At 42.5% G+C, this 19,349-nt stretch overlaps 1 protein-coding gene across 1 annotated transcript in view; it reads right to left on the minus strand.

Moving 5' to 3' along the window:
- Positions 1 to 1,505: 1,505 nt before the first annotated feature.
- The window catches only part of AP2S1 (adaptor related protein complex 2 subunit sigma 1), a 41,254-nt gene continuing 23,410 nt past the window's right edge, over positions 1,506 to 19,349 (minus strand). The window contains exon 5 of the mRNA XM_078660999.1: positions 1,506 to 3,835. Coding sequence (XP_078517125.1) covers positions 3,734 to 3,835 — 102 coding nt within the window. The 3' untranslated portion in view covers positions 1,506 to 3,733. The remainder of the gene's footprint in view (positions 3,836 to 19,349) is intronic.

The raw sequence follows: 19,349 nt of genomic DNA on the forward strand, positions 1-19,349 counted from the left end.
GGAACGAAGCTTAGCAGAGGCAGTGAATTTCCTGACCCAACAGGCGATTCAGTGTCAATGTAAGGAACGTTGATTTCTGAAGAGTTGAATGATGAATAGTGAATGCCTGGAGAACAAATTAATCAACACCAGGATCTCCTACAACTTCTATAAATGCTTCATTGGCAACAGTTGCCTGGCTTTCTATGTCGACAATGACTTCATAGTTGTTTTTAACTGTGAGCAGGTTGCAGCCCTTCTAGGCTTTGATGTTGGTCTGGTGAATGGGGAAAGAAGGGAAAGACAAGAATAATTGTCACTCGTAGGTCTTTTCCCCTCCCAATGGTCTTGCTCTTTTGTAGGTACAACATTGGGTAAAGATTCAGTAGAAGAGGTACCTTCGCTAGCCACTCTGTAATGCTGGTTTCCTTCCTTGTGGTGGACGTCTCCCACTTCCCTATGAGGCCGAAACCTTCTGTCCTTCAGTGTTCTCCAGGACATGCTTTTACAAAAATCACACTCTTTAGTGGAGTGAGTGAAGGAAGGTACATCAAGCAGAGCAAGCGTGGATCAATTTCCCCCTTATTCATCCCCCAGTCTGGGCTTTTCACTAGCCCTGAAGGCATATTTCCTCCTAAATTAAACAAAAGTCTACCTGAAAGCTGGCAAGAACAAGTGAAAAACCTTCCCAAGTGTGAAGAAGTTTTGAAGTTCTGAAAACGAAAACGCATGAGAAATTCTCTCCAAATAGGTTCTTAAGACCCTAACAGTGTCAGAGAACCTCAGGCACGAGCTGGAAAGAAGACCTGACTGTGAGGCCACTGCCCGTACAAAGCATGCTGAGATAGAGAAGTATCTGGCTCCTTAAACGCACAGTGCACTATTTCCAGTCTACTTTGCAGTGTCAAAAGGATGCATTTTCTTCATGTAATCAGTTTTCTGGTCACAACTGTTAGACTTTATGCTGCAGTGATGCGTTGTGTAATACTTTTCACCTAAATTGGCCCTGAAAAACTTCAAAAAAATCTTAGGTTCAGATAAATTATGGTGTGGTTATCTTCATACTGCTAGATGTACACTTAGAAGTTTTCAATTATAAGAAGTTATTGTGTTCCTGGACGAATGCATACAGGTGTAAATTACTTAAACATTTACCACTATCAATGAAGATTGTTGGCGCAGAAGTGGGGAAAGTATTACGTGAAGTGCAATGTGCATCTGAACACTTAGAATGATGGGATGCAAAGTGCATAAGTTCAATTCGCTTAGCTCAGTACACACTCTAAGGTGATGTTTAAACTATATGAAAATCCAGAATAAACAATAAAAACTAATCAAATGTGTCAACTTTCAATACATTCTTGGGTAGCACAAAAATTGCTCTTCAGATAAACTTACAGGAATATGGAGGAGAGATGCAGGTACAGGTTTCTTAGACAGGCAAGCGACATTTATTGTGACGTTCAATGGTTTAACCCAATTAAACAATGCAGTAAAGAGGTTCAGTAAAATAAAAGAAACATTACTTGGGTTTCACAGACACGATTTATTGGTTTTAGTGGTACACAGTTTCACTTTCAGTAATGATACACAATATCAAAAAAAGCCCACCAGGAGTGGGAAACTAACATGGATGGTCCCTTCCCCGTGTTTGGGGAACACAGGGCATTTTCAGCATACTTGGTTGGGAAAATAAGTGACAGGGCAGAGAAGGTACATATACTCATTTACTCGGGAAAACATTGTACAAACCATCTAAACAGCAAAAGAGATGTGTCAGTACATGCTTCTCAGCTGAGGCAGCAATGCAATAGACTCTGGTTCACGAATGCACCCAAAGGCTGAGTGGTAGTTCAACTCAGTATACCAGAGGACGACGGACAGATTAATTGGTGAAAACGATAGAAATGGCAAGGACTAAACAGAAAGCAGCAAAAGGTCAGTGGGACAAAGGTTTTGTATTCATTTTGACCTCCTCCCCCTCCCCCATCCTCCTACCCAATTGGCTGTGGTCATCAGCCCATTTAAGCCGGGGTATCAATTACACATGAATACGAACCACATCAATAAACGTACTCTTTTCTACACCTACAGACCCTGCGAAAGTGATGGAGAGAAATGCAGCGCTATGACATGCCTGAGAAGGGCTGAGCACATCCAAGCAGTTTTGAATCATGGTTCAGGATTTTACTTCTTAATTTACTGGAGATCCCAAGGCCCCAATTCAAGAAACTAAAATGGGGGCTGAGATGTCAGAGTGCAGCAGCATAATAAAGTTTTCTCTGAAGAACCCCGACCCCAGTTATACCAGCCCATTTGTCTCCTAAGCAAAGCAGCGTCAAAAGGTGCCGTCCTGCCCTCCAGAACTACTGGGTAAGAGTTTGATCTAATTAGGAAACCTGCTTTTCCAAGCCATTAATAATATTGTCTAAAAGTACTCCTTAGCTCGATCTTGATACTTGATGTTCCAAATCTCTCACTTGAAGGGTGTAGCAAAACCGCAAGAACCACCTACCCTACCACAGAAGGTGGGAAGAACCATGATTTTAGGAGCATTTGTCGAATAGCACCTGAAGACATATTCTGCAAGGAGCTTTAAAGTGATTAGCATATGAGCTACATATTTTTTATTTGGAGCAAAGGGGTTTTGCTAGATGGGGAGGTCTTTATTCAATTGTCAAACCGCCACAAAGAACAGCACTAAATGCATAACTACCCTAGGCACTAAGATGTATAATGGAAGGGCAGGTTTAGTGTAGTGGAATGAGCCGCAATGGTAGGCACGCTAAGTTGACTGCAACCCAGGCGCAGCCTGCTTTGTTTACTCGTTGTACAAGTGCTTAGTAATTAAATAAAGGGATGATGCAGTTGTGTGGATTAGAAGGCAAGATTGTTACTATACAATGTAAAGCAATACACAGAGACATTGTTGAGTATGGCAGGGAAGAAAAGAAAGCAATGGAAGGAACCTGTGGTGTTAGTTGAGCCTCACTGTGACACAAACAGGGAAGCGGGAATCTGCCAGGCATGAGGCAGTTTCCTTAGTAATTGATTTGTGGAGGAGAGCAAGCAGACCTTTCATCGAGAGAGTTGTCTTCAAAGTGTTAGTGACTATACCTGTACCCAAAAGCTAGGTTTTGAAGGAATGCTATTTTACTGGTAGCCACTGTGATTAGAGGGAGAGAAGAATATGTATTGCCTGACCTCAAGTTTGTTAGAATTGTTGGGTTCATTACAAAGACCACAGGAAGGTGTAGAAGACTTGACATGTAGTAGCTGGTGTGTTTGCACTGCAGCAGGAAATCATGGCCTCATGGTTACATGAGTACGGTACCAGTCCTCAATGAGGGGGTAAGACAGCAGTGTGTATAGAAGACAGGAGTGCAATGCTGAGATTCCAAGAATATATGAGAAAGTTTGCAAATTTTTAGAGTGCACGAGTGCATACGAAACACCAGGGTAATAAGGTAGTGTAAAACCTGCAGCGGCTCTGCCATGCACGTGTCCACGGATTTGTGAGTTTCGCCTCAAGATTTGTATGCGTGTTTGTGTACATATATTTGTGCTGGGGTTACTAAGTGCCAACGAGAGGACTGACCAGGTTCCATGGGATTACGTTGTGTGCAAGAGGGTCCAGGGTTGCATGTGTACATGAGTGGCTGTTATTCTGCGGTGCATGTCCAAGCATCATTAAGACCTCCTGATTTGTGGAAAGCTGCCAATTATGATGATACTTCAGAACTCCTGGTTATTCTCACTCCAGTGACTGTAACATAAGCAGCTGTTTCAGCACTTTGGTCTGACTGGTTTCTCGGATCTCTCCAGCTAAGAACATCTCATCCACCACAGTGTAAACCTGTAAGAAAGACACAGGGGAATGAATAAGAGCTGCAGTCTCTTCTTCCACATAGCAGGGAAGCATTATTAAGACATGCATTTCGACATGCTAGCTGAATACCAGCATAAAATCCAGACAGCATGTTAAAAGCCATGTCTCCTAAAAGTTGTAATAAATTTCACCAGTGAGTAATTCGGATCAGTAGTACTAAGCAGAGTGCAATATTTCAATGCCTTAACTTCATGTCTTAACACGAACAGTAGCAAAAATAAATAACAGATGATGGAATGCTGAACAAACATTCACCCCCAGTCACAGATCTGGGCCTAAATCCATTGATTTGTTGCTTACTACGCCATTCCAGTTTGTTCCCAGTCATATGCAAATCAGTCTTGACCCTGCTCCCCATGGAAACAGTCCAGCCCGAACTGCCAGACCAGAGCCTCACTTGACCGAAAGCAAGCATCCTGGGACCGGTTTCGGGTTATCACTCTTCATCAGCCAGGGTAGCTTGAATCCGTTGGCATAGCAAGCATGGGACTCATGTCTGGGCATACCCTGCCAACGTAGGGTCACAAATGTAAAAAGCACAGAGAAGGGTATGCCCAGACTTGGGTCCCATGCTCACTGTGCCACTGAATTCAAACTAGCCTGGCTGATGAGGGGTGACTCCCCGAAACCAGTCCCAGGATGCTTGTTTCCAGTCCAGGGAAGACTAGCCCTGGCAGTTCAGGCTGAACTATTCCAAAGAGGAACAGGGTCAAGACTGATTTGCATATAGCGGGGTCCAGAGTGGTGTGATGAACAAAGAAACAATTGATTAAACCCTGATCTGTGAATGTTTATACAGTCATTTATATAGTTTTTTTTCTACGCTCAAGCAACTCTGACCTTACAGTTGTTTCTATAGTTAAAAAAGCCAGACAGGGAGGTCAATACTTTTTTTTTCTTCTTAGACCCAAAGTTATAGATTTCTCTCCCAGCTGATTTGAGATTGTGTCGCTCACTCTGCTTTCCGCAGGAAACACAAAATCAGACTCTTTTAAACCCTTGCCAGCTACAGTACGTAGCTGCTCTGTTCCCGGTACCTTATTGTAGCATAGCGGTGGGAAATCCTCAGTTGGGTAGTCACGCTCTCTACATAATAACATTAACAATAATGTTCTTTTTTTTTTTTTTTTTTTTAAATGTCCTCTCTTAAGGCACAGGGCGTCACTGGTATAGAACTCCTACTGCCAATGTCCTATTGTGAGGGTTATTTCCATAGGATTAGAAAATGTGAAATACGCTCTGCAGACTAATGCATGAACTTACTTTTGTAGACTAGTGCATTAACCTACTTATCTAGGGGCAAAATGATTTACAAACAAACGTCCAACATGGGTTCATTAACCCACTGAGCTTTCGCAGTGCGACTACAATGGTTGCCCTTCAGGGCACACATAAATCTCTGCAGTAAGTGCTCATAATTTCCCCACTTACTCACAGGTTGCTGACAAATTTAAGGTGTGGCCACATGAATTTCTGTACTCTGTTAGTAACCATCTTAACTATCTTACAAGTGTTAAAAGTATTTTTTTTGTTTAAAACACGCACACAGACTGTTTGCCAGTACACTCACATTGCAACCTACAACATATAGAGATGCTACGTATCAATTATTTTTATTTTCTCTGCCCTTGCTTTAAAATTCCGGTTCCCTCCTGGTTCATATTCTCACCTTAACCCCTTGAGTGCTTGTGACAGAACCGTTCCGTCACAAGCCTTGGGTGGGCTGTGCTGGTGACGGAACGGTTCCGCCACCGCCCGCTCGCCGCGCGAATTCCGCACCTGTGCTGAGGGTTCTATTGGGCGGGCGGGGCAGTGACGGAACCATTCCGTCACAAGCACAGCCCACCCGAGGCTCGTGACGGAGCGGTTCCGTCACGAGCACGGGAGCGGTTCCGTCACGAGCACGGGAGCGCCGCGCGGCCCCCCTCCCCCTTAGCACTGCGGCGGAATAGCCGCCGCAGCTAAGGGGTTAATAGCACTATTCACATAAAACTGTACCTTGTTAGCACCAGTCATTAGCAAGTAAGAACGGTGGGTTACATCTACTTACACTGCAAAGAAGACTAGGAGTACCAGTCTTGAATACCTGGAGTATCAGTCCTGCTCACCACGTACTCATGGAGTCTAACAAACAGGTTTAATATGGTATGACTATTTGTAGAGCACGCGTCTCAGCCAGGGAAATATCCAAGTGCTAGTCGACGGACACCAGGTTCCACTCTTACACAGGGTATTTAACAGCCTAACAATCAGGGAGTTGAAGTCTTGTTACACACTTATATTGAGTTTGAAACATCGATTATTTGCATGCACCATAAAAATCAACACAAGACAGCAGCTCACTGACCAAGACAGATGAACCTCAAGTGGTGTTTCCAACTGACCATCTCTAACTACATAAGCCTGTGAAGGGTATATGAATGGACAGGACCCTTCAAAGAGAATAGTTATCAAATGTACTAGCTAATCAACAGAATAGGCCCTTGTTAGGAAATGAATGGAACAATCTATGATGGCGGACATTTTAGAGGCCCCTGTAAGAGAGAGAAGGCAGTCTGAAGCATTTGGTCAGGCTCTTGTAAAACGAGCTGTGAAACAGACTAATGTGGGATAGCAGAGTAGACCTGCTTTTATTAGAAGATGACAGAATGAAGATGAACTGGGGCGGTAGACAGCTAATCTTGTCTTTGGAAATCATCCTGCACTCATTGGACAGTCTAATTTTTAAACATGCAAGCCCAGGTCCCCAGAAAATGATGCACTTTACCAGGCAAATTCCTGACACCCTGGTATCCTCTCAGTTTCCGGGGTACCTGCTGCATATGAGGGTTCTTTCCATTCACACGACTTCTCATACTCCCGATCAGATAAAATGACCAACATAAGCAACTACACAAAACAAATCTGATATTTAAAAAAAAAAAAAAAAAAAGATCCAGGGTTATACAAATTACAAATGCTTTGGTTTACTTAATTTGGCATTTTTATCCCATTCTTATTGTGGTGGGTATACTGGCACCACATCCATCATAATACATATTACAGCCTTGGCGGTCCTGCCCAAGTCATACCCTCAGCAGAATGATGCAGCAGTGCACATTGACCCATCAAAGACTTGGATGGGCAGAGACGCGCTCCTGTTTCAGTTGTTTTACTCTAGAGTTATGCTTTGGCACGGTAGAGGGAGCATCAGTTTTCGTTTCCTATGGTTGGATGCTATTGAAAATGGCCCTTTTTATGGTGCTTTCCCTCGACTTTTTGCTTTTGTCCATCCTGGTTTTCCGCTGATCTACCTGCTAGCCTTAGGACTCGGAGTGCTTTAACTCTGCCATTCAGTGCCAAAGCGCTGTGCTCGTCATATACATATTGGTGATTTGTGTCTACTTGATTGGGTGATTTGAGGTAGCTTTAAGTCCCTTGTCCAGTGGTAAGACATACATAAGCAGTGCTTAATGTAAATAAATAAGCACCAGGGCCTTGTCAGGAAGCAACTGCGGCGTGCCCTACCAGTGCTGCCAGTGATGGTACCAGCACAATTACTAACCCTCATACTTCTACAAGTGTGACACTTTAGACTATTCCAGGCCCCCAAAATTAGAAGAATGGCTTGGGCAGCAGGTATTCGGCATTTTTAAAGTGTCTTGAATTCATTAACAACTGGTATTGTGCCGATTTCCAAACACCACCACCACCATATGGCATACTGCCAAAGGTGCTGGTGTTGACAATTAGGTGCTGGTGCCAAGCACCGGAAAACACAGACTCAAAGTCAGCACTGTACCTAGGGCATGGAACTCAAACTCGACTAAGAGGGCCTAAAGCACTGGCTGTTCCACCCATGGAGATAGCTCTTCAAATGTACCACAGGTTTGCAATGGCAGGGCAGTTGTGTGTAGGTCACGGTTACTCCGTTTAGCATTTAAAAGCTACTTGTCAATTTTTGCATGTCTTTTGCTACATCAGAGTAATCTCTAGGGAGAGAGGGCGGTGTAGGGAAGAGGTAGAGCATGTGCACGTGTGTGTTACATGCCCTAACAATGAATAACATTGGATGGTGTGTTCAGTACTGTGAGGCCTGCTTCTCGTATTGATTAACATGAGGGATGTGTGGAAAGGCTATTGAGCTGTATTTCCCAATTACAGAAGAGTGGCAGTATGGTTTTTAGTATCGATGGATTAGTAATGGCAAATCCTCTACGGTAGTGAGAGTGAATTTGACATAACATATGTGGAAATGCCACGGGTGGGGGGTGGGACAGCTACATCTGTGCATTCCTGATAGGCAGCCATACACTAGGGTCAAGCAAGGGAATTGCAGATCTCGGACTCGGAAGAGCATTCCTGGGACGGATACAGTCGCTTGTGAGATATTTTGTTACTATAAAATGTTTAAAAAAACAATAAAGAGGGATTTAAACTCGCCCATAACTTACTATTGGTTGGCATCAGCGTCACTCATTTCCTTGCTTATCATTGGTCAGCACTTGTTGGCTTCACATTCTCTCTTCCTGTGTTTGTCTCTTCGATGGACCGTGGACCACGCATTGATTAATGTCTTTAATAAGTCCCTTCTGCTTCTTGCTTTAAAATGCACATACTTTATGTTGCTCTCCCTGTTGTTGCTTCCTTGTCGTTGTTGCTTGTTGTTGCTTCCTTGTCGTTGTTGCTTAGACCAGTCACCTCCCGTCGTGGTTTGCTTCCCCCTCCCGTCGTCGTTGCTTGCCCTCCCATCGTTGTTGGCACCCACCAAAAAGTCATTTACGCCCTCAATTCAATGTTGCTTGTTTGTTAATAAATTTAAGTGTGAAGTAATTAGAAGTCCACCATGGTATTGTTTTTTTCTAATTCCCCCAGTGTATCTGGCGTAGTAACGCACTGATGCAGTACCCACCCGCACATCCTGATAAATAGCCCCGCTCTACTCACTTGATGTTTGTTGTCCATAAAATGGAGCTCCTCCGTCAAATATGAACTTAGTTCAAAATTGCAAGTGATGTAAATAGCCGCCCTTATCCCTCATAATTCCGAAGGCTTGCTTGACGAAAATCACAAACGTCTCACACTTTATTTTGCCATTCATATGTCGGCATTTCCCACACCAGGGATCCATTTAAATTCAAATAAAACCAGACATGCTGATGGACATTTTATGTGGCTGGTCCTGAAGAGCGACAAATGCTCAACTATCGGCAGCCATGAATAACGGCTGCCTCGATGACCACCACGAAGGACTGGCTGCTTGGCTCTCTTCAGCTACTGCCTGTTAAGCTTTGCAAAGGAAGCCAATCTCTAAAACTTTCCCATTACCAGAGGTGCCAGGGGCAGGTCTGACAGCCAATCAGAGTGAATCAAAGACATGGGGCTCTCCAGAAACTAGGACCTGCAGCATGGTCTAGTAATCAAAGTGTTAGGCTTTTCTCACTGCGGCGACCTGCTGTTATGAACTGCTCTTGAGCAGCTGCAGCTCCAACTGTACCAGCTGCAGATACACTGCTGTGCAATATGGCTAAAAATAAAAAATAAATTGACAAAGCCAATAGCTCTCATATAGACCAGACCTACTGACTTTGCATAGGCTTGTTCTAAATACTTATTCAATTACCTCACCAAATATTCGCAATTTGTTTTATGTAATTTCTTTTTTTTTTACTCATTTGCCTTTTTATGTGGTTTATTTTCGTTTTTCCATTTGAACAATATATTTACTTTTGCATCTATTTAAGGTTTTATTTGTTGTTTTACTGCTTTGTCTTTTTTTCTTTTCCCTCTATTGCTTTTTGGCACCTTGCCTCCCTGCTGAGGTCTTCTTTCGCTTTGTGCATGCTTTAAAGCACAAGCATCAGTTAACGTGTCTGCACATGCATCTATTTAATTCTCTCATTCTTGGGTCCTGCCATACTCTGCTTCATGAAGGACTTATTGCAGCTGATCAATTTCTTCCTTCCAGGGGGAATTATAACCCATATTGAGTCACAAACATTGACTGGCACTTGCTGCCTCCTTACAGAATCGCAAAACAAGTCACCTCCAATCATCTACATAAGGCGTCACAAAACTGGGCCATCTGCACAAAACTCAACCTCTGCCCAACTCCCACCACATTATGTTAGAAGGGCTTTATCCTGCTACACCCAATACCAGGACAATGCCTCAGTGAAAACCTCTTGGGCACCTTTAAGTCGACAAAAACTTTAAAACGTTAAAAAATATTAAAGAAAACAAAGAGTTCTATAAAATGCACTGTTTACAATAGGACCTACAGATTTGAAGGCCTAATAATATTAATTGGTTGATGTCCGATTTCTCTCTTTCAGTTTATTTCTGTGACGATTCTCCAACTAGTCTACTTAGTTGGGAACTTTAGATTGACTCATTTAATGCACTTAATCAGCACCTGCTAATCTTACTGCCACTAACTGCTTTGCATTCTACTTCTGAAGAACTCTATAAAGAAAAAAACGGTTATAATGGTAATGTCAATGCATTTTTGTCTATTCATCCTTTACAATGGTTTGATAGTTGTATATTACGCAGCTTGCCTGGAACGGTGTCTCTAATTGAAAGTAAACACTTAAGAAAAGTGCAGAAGATGCAGTTGAAGAAGTGACCCTACATGCCTTTTTGAATTTCAACCAAACAAACTGTGCAAAACATGCTGACAAAGGTTGCATCTTTTCTAGAAGTGTTCAGAATGTAACACCTACAGAAACCATGTTTAGTAGTCCAAGTTGCTACTCTACAAATGTGTGTGAGCAGGAGCTCTTTGGAATGGCCCATGGAGGAGTATTTTCTCAAGTGGAATCAGCCTGAAGTTTCAGAGGAGCAGGACCATGATCCTGGGAAAGTCTGAAAGGCATGAGTCTTTCCATACAAAGCGTAGTAGCCCTTGAGGCTTATTGATGAAGAGGCATGGAGCCTGGACTAAGGCACCAGTAGATAATGTCCTTATTTAAGTGAATTCTGTTACACTTTCCATAAAGAAAGACCCGAACATCCAAACAGAAGTGGTGGTCTGCTCACAAGAAGACCGTATCTATCGACATGAGACTAATTTATAAAAAAAATCTTCCACATAAACAAATCCATGTCAAACTAGCTTTAAGTGGTAGGAAAAAGGTCAAATCACATTCAAAACATGTTCCAATCACATGTGGTTTAAGATTTTTATTTGATGTGTGAAGACGGAGAAGACAATCAATATGAAGCCTCATCCCTTCGTTTGCTATGGAACTCGTACAAAACCAGTGAAACAGCGAGCCAGAGCACCATCTGCACAATCCTCCTTGTCCAAAAATCCTTAGAACTTATTGTATATATATATATATATATATATATATATATATATATATATATATATATATATATATATATCGCGTGCATAAGCACTGCACCTGCCGTTTCAAAAGGTGCAACCAAAAGCTCAGAAGAGTCCAACATATACACGTGGAGCGCACCGCCATGTCCCTGTCCAACAGATATTAATCCTATCAATCATGTCTAGTCCAAATGTAATCTTTATCTTTCTTAATGATGATACCGCACAGCCAACACGTTTCATTTACCGCACGTCAACTTCATCAGGTCATGCGATTTCATCTTTCAAAATTTTAATTGTGGTAAAGTAGATCTTTTTCTTGTCCTTAGTTTTAATGCAATCTCTCACACAAAAGTGACTCTTCCAATCTCCAATTATGATATGTGCAGATATGGTCATCAGGGGCATCTATAAATGCCTTGGGGCAATTTAATATGTGCTGCAAAGTGCCTATCTGTTGGACATTGACATGGCAGTGCACTCCAAGTGTATATGTTGCTATGGAAATTGTGTTAGGAGGTGTTAGAAAGAGTTTTTAATATAATGATCCTTGTTAAGATTGGAATGGTCATAAATGACTAGCCTGAAGTGGATTCAACTGCCTAGACAAGACCCAGTAACACAACCTCCAGCCATTTCCTCGTGGACTGTTTCAGGGTAGATTCCTATACCATACTATGCTTTCCTCTAATAAGCTCAATGGGCATCCACTTGTCTCTAAGGAAGCACACTAGAGTTCAGCAAGGACAGAGATGGAAGAAAAATCATTGCCAATCTGGCCCCAAATTGCTCAGTTAAAAAACTGCAGTGGTGGTTTCCATCTGTACAGGAACAATGTTCCCATGCAGGATATAAATAAAGCACTACAGGTTCAAGTTGTTTATATGCAGTTCTTTGTCTTGGAGAAGCAAGTGTTCACGAGTCCAGCGGTCCCCGCAGCACACTCCTTAACTGTACTGAGAAAAGCCTGTGGTCAAAACAATTTCAGAATTTGGGGAAAGAAAGCCCCTACAAAATCCACAACTGAATGGACTCCAAGACCTGGCCTCAACATTACACTGCAAAGGAAATGCCTCTCTTCATTAATATCAGAAAATTAATTAACATAACAGCATTATTTTAGAGCATTTAGAGCATTTTGTTTCTGGTCTTGTGAATGGTAAAGGGAATGTCCAATCAACTGCAATATCTATTCTGGTGACAGAAGGTGCAGGGAGCTAAAGGGCTGACAAGGACTACTGGGCCCCAACTGTTTTGGGTGAGGTTCATTGCCTCTGGTGTTCTCGGGCACGTCCTACTATTGCCCTGCAAACTGGGTTAAGAAATTCCATATCACACATGACCCTCAGAGTAGCAAGAGCAAGCAGTCAAAGGCATCTAAGGAAGGAAGGATGGAAGTAACAAAGCACTTACCCCATCACACTGGACGCAATAATGTAATGTCAAGCCCAATACTGGTCTTTTTAGAAAAACTATTTTTAACCACAACAGAATTTAAGTAAGTAAGTAAAATTGTATTGTGTATGGTTAATTAAAACCTTTACAAAAAGAGTAAATTTCAAAAAAGCTTATTCTATTAAATAAATAATTAAAAATGCATCTGCAACTGATGTCCGTTTCGGAGAAATAAAGTCTGACTTTCATTGTCAATCTTCATAGTCACTTATTTCACTGTGTCTTTAGGTTTTGACCCATTGATTGCCTCTTTTTCGGTTTTCAGCAGTAGGAGGCTCGCTTTCTGAAAGAATTTGGTAGCCCTGCAGGCTATCTGCAACTGTTGGCTGTTCAGTACAATCAAAAACAACTAGAGAGTACCATAATCAATAAAAAACAAACTCACTAGGAGAGATGTTGAAAAGACCTTTCACCAGCCAACATCAGTGCCCCATGCGTGGTTTTGAAACTGTGTTAATAGGCGTGATGCATATATAGAGAGAGAAGGGAAGGAAGAATGAGTATACCAAAAGGAAAAAATGGGCCCCTCAGGCACCCACACTAGGTAGGTAGCCGTTTGTCTTCACCGGGTTCCCATTATTTCGTATGTGAAAAGGTACGAAAAACAGAAGTGCAAATTAAAAAGAGTGTAGATCACTCCCTCAACCAACAATTTTAATAGAGGGGTGACTCGAACTCAGATTAAAATCAATGTGCTTGTGCGGACAGTGAAGAGTTAAGTAAATTTGAACCCCCTGTCCTAAAAAACGGTTCAAGGGGGTTCAAATTTACTTAACTCTTCACTGTCCGCACAAGCACATTGATTTTAATCGGAGTTCGAGTCACCCCTCTATTAAAATTGTTGGTTGAGGGAGTGATCTACACTCTTTTTAATTTGCACTTCTGTTTTTCGTACCTTTTCACATACGAAATAATGGGAACCCGATGAAGACAAACGGCTACCTACCTAGTGTGGGTGCCTGAGGGGCCCATTTTTTCCTTTTGGTATACTCATTCTTCCTTCCCTTCTCTCTATATATGCATCACGCCTATTAACACAGTTTCAAAACCACGCATGGGGCACTGATGTTGGCTGGTGAAAGGTCTTTTCAACATCTCTCCTAGTGAGTTTATGTTTTTTATTGATTATGGTACTCTAGTTGTTTTTGATTTTTTATCCCAGGGGTGTGAGAGTATTTCACTTTTCCCTTACTCTCTCGTTGTTTATACAGGCTGTTCAGTACAAACATGACTGCCGACCGGCATGTTTTAATTTGGAAAAGGCGTAATGTTTTAAGGAGATAATACCGAATTTAATTAGGTACATACAGAATAAGCAACCCTATAGGACCTACAGGACTCTCTACGGAATGAAAATAATCATGATTAAAGCTCATGTGCAGGCTGGTTCTGTTGCAGCAGAGTAGCTTCCTTTCGTTGTGTAACCAGTATGTCAGTCCATAGCAAATTACTATTAATTTCTTATTCATGGATAGCAATCTTCAATGAAGAGTCCGACCAAACCCTGTTAACTAAAGGTTCACAGCAAAGTATCGCAAGTATCTCTCTGGGATACCTTCCACTGATGGGATGCCCGTTAGAGAATGAAAGTCACAGACACTGCATACAGTAGGGCACATGTGACTATGAGCGGTGTAAGCTCTGGGATTTCTGGATGCAGAACATCATGTCAGAAGGGGGATGCCTGGCCAAGGTTTGTTGAGTGAATTAGCTGCGGCCTGTTGGACTAGCCGAGTACATCCTGGCACTAGCGTAGTGTAGGCAAGGTTGTACTATGTTTGTTCGATGGGGGGGGGGGGGGGTGTTTGTTGTGCAATGCGCATTTCTGTTTTACTGTGGCAGCAGATGATAGTTGGAGGACAACAACTACATGATACACATTATAACGAGGGCTGACCTTACAATTTTGATGTGGAATGTCAGAGGGTTGGGAACAGACAGCAAGCGGTATAGGGTGCTCACCACTCTTTTACAACCATCCTAACTCAGGCCATTTAATTAAATTGCAAAGATATATTGATGACATTTGGTGTCTATGGAATGAAGATAAGTTGACGTTGGGTACATTTGTTCAACTGGCTAAACAAAGAAGTCCAGACATCAAATTCAGCATGGCGAAGCATCAAAAAACGTTGACATTTTTGGATGTGGAAGTCAAGGTAATGGGAGAAAAGATGGCTACAACTTTACACAGTAAGCCAACTGATAAAAATATGCTTTGCACTATAAGAATTTTCATACTCGGAATATCAAAAACAATTTATCCTACAGGCATCTTAAAGAAGATTACCTTTATCAATGTAGCTATATTACAAGAACAACTAAAAGACAAAGGATACCCACAAACTATTAAGGCATTTGCTAAAGAGAGCCTGGTATACACCGAGAGAATGCTTATTAGTCAAAAAAGAAAAAGCACAGCCAAAAAATGTAATCTGTGCTTCCACATATATTACCCAGAGACAAACAACTTAAAAAAATATATATTCGTAGCAATTGACATTTAATCAAAAATCTGAATGTGGCTTTCCATGTCCATTATTTGCCATGAAGAAAAATGTGAGCTTAGGGAAACAACTAGTAGGGGCTTGAAGCACTCAAAAAGTGGTTATAACCAACTTACGAACCCAGTGGAACATGAAGTCGCTAGACGGCTACCATACATGTGGAAATTGCATCACGTACAGTCAAACGATAGAGGATACAATATTTGAGAATGCCAAAATAAAATGGAAACATACTATTTTCTCCACTGTCGCACAAAAAATGGGGTACACGCAATTGTATGCCCTTGCCAAAAAATTTACATAGCAAAAAAAACACAAGAAATAAGACAAGACGATTGCCCAGCATAAGCACTGCATAAAGCAAAGATAGCCATAGCCCTGATGGTAAATCATTTCATTACAAATGGTCACACTGAAAAAGATTTTCAATGGACGGTATTATGGAGCACCCAACCACATCCACAAGAAGGAGACCTTGAAGCCTCTTTAATACGAACAAGAACAGCTGATACTGGGTTTTAATACAGTGGCCAAATGACTCAACAAAATGACAGGACTACATAGATAATAAACAGACCAAGCACACCATCTATAAGATACATAACAATGTCTGTCCTACCAGAAATGTTTGACATTTTTAGAACAGTTTTTTACAAGTAGGCAGTCTACCGGTCAAAAGATCTGCATCAAGAAGTAGCTATTTTTAACGGAGAATATAATACACATTTTTACAAAAAATACTTCGTTTTTTAATTAAAGCAGAAACAATGAATGGTGCTACATCACATTCTCAACTACGATGACCAGCATTCAGTTGGCCGACAAAATAAGCACTTTATCACTTAGGCCTGAAAACCAAACTAACAGCATTTTCCAACATTCAGACACGCCAAAGAATTATCCGGAGAGCAGAAAACCTTCGCAGTAAGTTCCATCTCATGTTTAGTAAGAAGCAACAAAGTCCATTTATTAAAATAACGAGTCAGCTGCGTATAAGCAAGGGCAGAGATAAATGTGGAAGGTTAGGCAGACGAAGTATAAAATCCAATGTATCAAGTTACGACTGATAAAAATCACGGAAGGTGTCCAAGTGATTTGTTCCTAAATTACGAACTGAACACAAGACAGAGCACTTCAAGAGCAGTCCGCTTCAGAAGTACAAACAAGAAACATGCAGACCAAGCAAAAAGTCAAGGAAATGAGACCGAATTCGTGAAAAACTACCAATAAAAGGCTCGACAAGGAAGCTTAAGGTAAAAAGTATTTTTCAATTTATGTAAACAGACAATACCGTTAATTTATACATAGAGTAATAGGAATCTAACACTCATTTTATTCATTACTTTACAGAATAAACTAGTCGGGTTCTGATGAGAACCCCAGAAGAAATGCGAGGTTTGAAACAGAACGCATTGACGGCCATTCATGGGGAGTTATTTGCAATAAATGTGTTTGAACTGGGGTGGCGAAGTGAGCTACAGAACGGTGTTGGATTGAACCCAGATCTGTGACTGGAGGGGAGTGTCTAAAAAGTTTCAGCACTCCGTCCATCATCTCCTTGTGTTTGCTATGAGAATCTTTGGAATGCTGGATATACATTTTAAGATGCTGAATATTTTTTACCCATATTTTGGTTAGAATGTATTTTGTAAAAGAAGTTCTTTTGGAAATGAACTGTGAACCCATAGTCCTGCAGAAATGTGCCTCATACACAAATGTGGTCTGATTAAACTGAAGAGGTGTTTTCGAAAAGTATGTGATTAATATTATGTCAGAAAAATCATAGAAGGATCAAGACAATTAAATTACTAATGAAAAAGTGTTGATTGAATAATTTGAGATTGGGAACATTGCAAATTTTTTGATTTCACCTTTCTTAAGTGGCATAACATCTCTACAGCTGTTCTACAGGAAACGCACTTAGAAGATACAGGTGCTGCAAGCCTTGCAAAGGCGCAGGAGGGTATTCCACTCCTCCTACTCTACTTACGCTGGGGCACATTAATCTGGGTAGTGCCCTGTGTCCCGTTCTCCCATACGTATGAATATGTATGTGGAGGATGATGTGGGTGGTCAATTTGTATTGTTGCGAGGGACCCTGGACAGGAGGGACCCGACTATCTTTTATTTATTTAATTTTTTTATTTAAAGAGTTTTATATAGCGCTGGCTAGACCCGGAGGTATCAGAGCGCTTTACATGAGAATCAACAATGTAACATAAAAAGTTCAACAATTGCACAATAAATCCCAAAAAATAGGCAATACAATTAGGAGAGGAGAGAGAAAAGTAGTGGAGAGGGGCAGGGGAGGTGGGAAAGGGAGGAAAAGGGAAGAGACAATACAGAGAGACGGATTGAAGTCGGTCTAAAGACTGACTGGGTAGGTGAAGACCAATGAGGGAATCCACGGCCCATCTCACCTATAGCTAAACCAGGTAGCTCCATCGGGCATCAGACAAAAAAGTTCAGTGTCAGTACAATTGAGAGAGGGGAGAAGGAGAGACATAAATAGAGGGAGGATGCAGGAGGAGACAACAGGAGGGACGGAAGGAAGTGAAACAATGTGGTTTAACAGTATGACAGAAAAAGATCAACAATTACACAATACATCAAACAATCAGCAATACAGTAGGAGAGGAGAGAAAGGAGAGAGAAAAGAAGTGGGGGTAGGTGAGGTGAGAATGTGAGGGTAAGGGAGGAGACAACCGTAGAGACGAGAGGAAGTCTGTCTAAAGACAGACTGGGTAGGTGACGACCAAGGAGGGAATCCACGGTCCATCTCCCCTATAGCTAAACCAGGTAGCTCCATCGGGCATCAGACAAAGAAGTTCGGTCTCAGGTGTCTGGGGAAGAGGTTCGCAGAAAAACAGGATGGGAGTGAAATACGGCAGAAAGACGAAGGAAAGTCTGCCCAAAGACCGGCTGGGTAGGTGACGGTCGAGGGGAAAGTCCCAAAACCCATCTCCTCTATAGCTATCAGGTAGCTCCACCGGGCTTTGGCCAAATAGCTAGGTCTCAATGGGACACATTTAAATAACATGGGGGGCAAAATAAAATGGAGCATAGAGGGGAGGGAACAGGGCAGGTGAGAAAGGGAGGATAGGGGAGGAGACAACAAGGAGAGACGAAAAGAAATCTGTCTAAAGGCCGACTGGGTAGGTGACGACCAAGGAGGCAATCCACGGCCCATCTCCCCTATAGCTAAACCAGGTAGCTCCATCGGGCATCAGACAAAATAGTTCAGTCTCAATACATTGAGAGAGGAGAGAAGTAGAGATATAAGTAGAGGGAGGAAGTGGGAAGAGACGACGAGAGACGAAAGGAAGTCTGGTTAAAGATCGACTGGGTAGGTGACGTCCAAGGAGGGAATCCCCGACCTGTCTCCCCTATAGCTAAACCAGGTAGCTCCATCGGGCATCAGACAAAAAAGCTAGCTCTCAAATGACGTGGGAAATTCACAGGTAAACAGGGTGGGGCCTAGGGCAAGGACAGGTGAGGGTAAAGGTTAGTAGCAGGAAAGAGGAGAAGAGTAGAGCAGGGAGGGGTAGGGGGTAGGTAGTTGGTAAAGGTTCCCATGGATCTGCTGCGAGGCATTCAAAAAGCCGGTCCGTTTCTTCACAGGCGCCACAATGGAGTTCTCCGTGCGGTGCCGCTGAGCTATCCCTTGCGAGGTACCAGTTATTACACCCAGCTGTACATTCAGGGATCGACACCGAGGCTAGTCCCCGCGCTGCTGCCCGAGGCTGGCAGCTTGGCAGGCAGCCGCAGCAGTGGTGGTGGTGGTGGTGGTGGTGGTGGTGGTGGTGGTGGTGGTGGTGGTCACGCGGGGGCCATCGCAAGAGATGACGATGGTCGGGTACCAGAGATCGAGAGGGTATTATGGTCACCTGTCCTTTTAATTCTGCGCAGTCTTCTACCTTCTGCCTTGAGCCACTCTAAGAAGATGCATAAATGTCGTCCCGAAGCATACGTAGCAGTTGGGTCCACATCATTACAGCCTCAGCTGCCCCCTCGCTGGGTTAACAAACTGTATTGCAGTGGCGCTCCCAGTAAATGAGGCTCAGTACTTATTCTGTTAATGTTTCAGCAACTTATCAGGAGAGATTGTATTTTCGTCAGAGTTCTGTTCTCCGGGATCGCGCTGGTATTATGTCCCGACTGCCGCCAATTTAGAGTCAGGCAGGCATTGTAACTATCGGGGCAG

This window comes from Lissotriton helveticus, chromosome 9, assembly GCF_964261635.1.
Source record: "Lissotriton helveticus chromosome 9, aLisHel1.1, whole genome shotgun sequence".
Taxonomy (NCBI): Eukaryota; Metazoa; Chordata; class Amphibia; order Caudata; family Salamandridae; genus Lissotriton; species Lissotriton helveticus.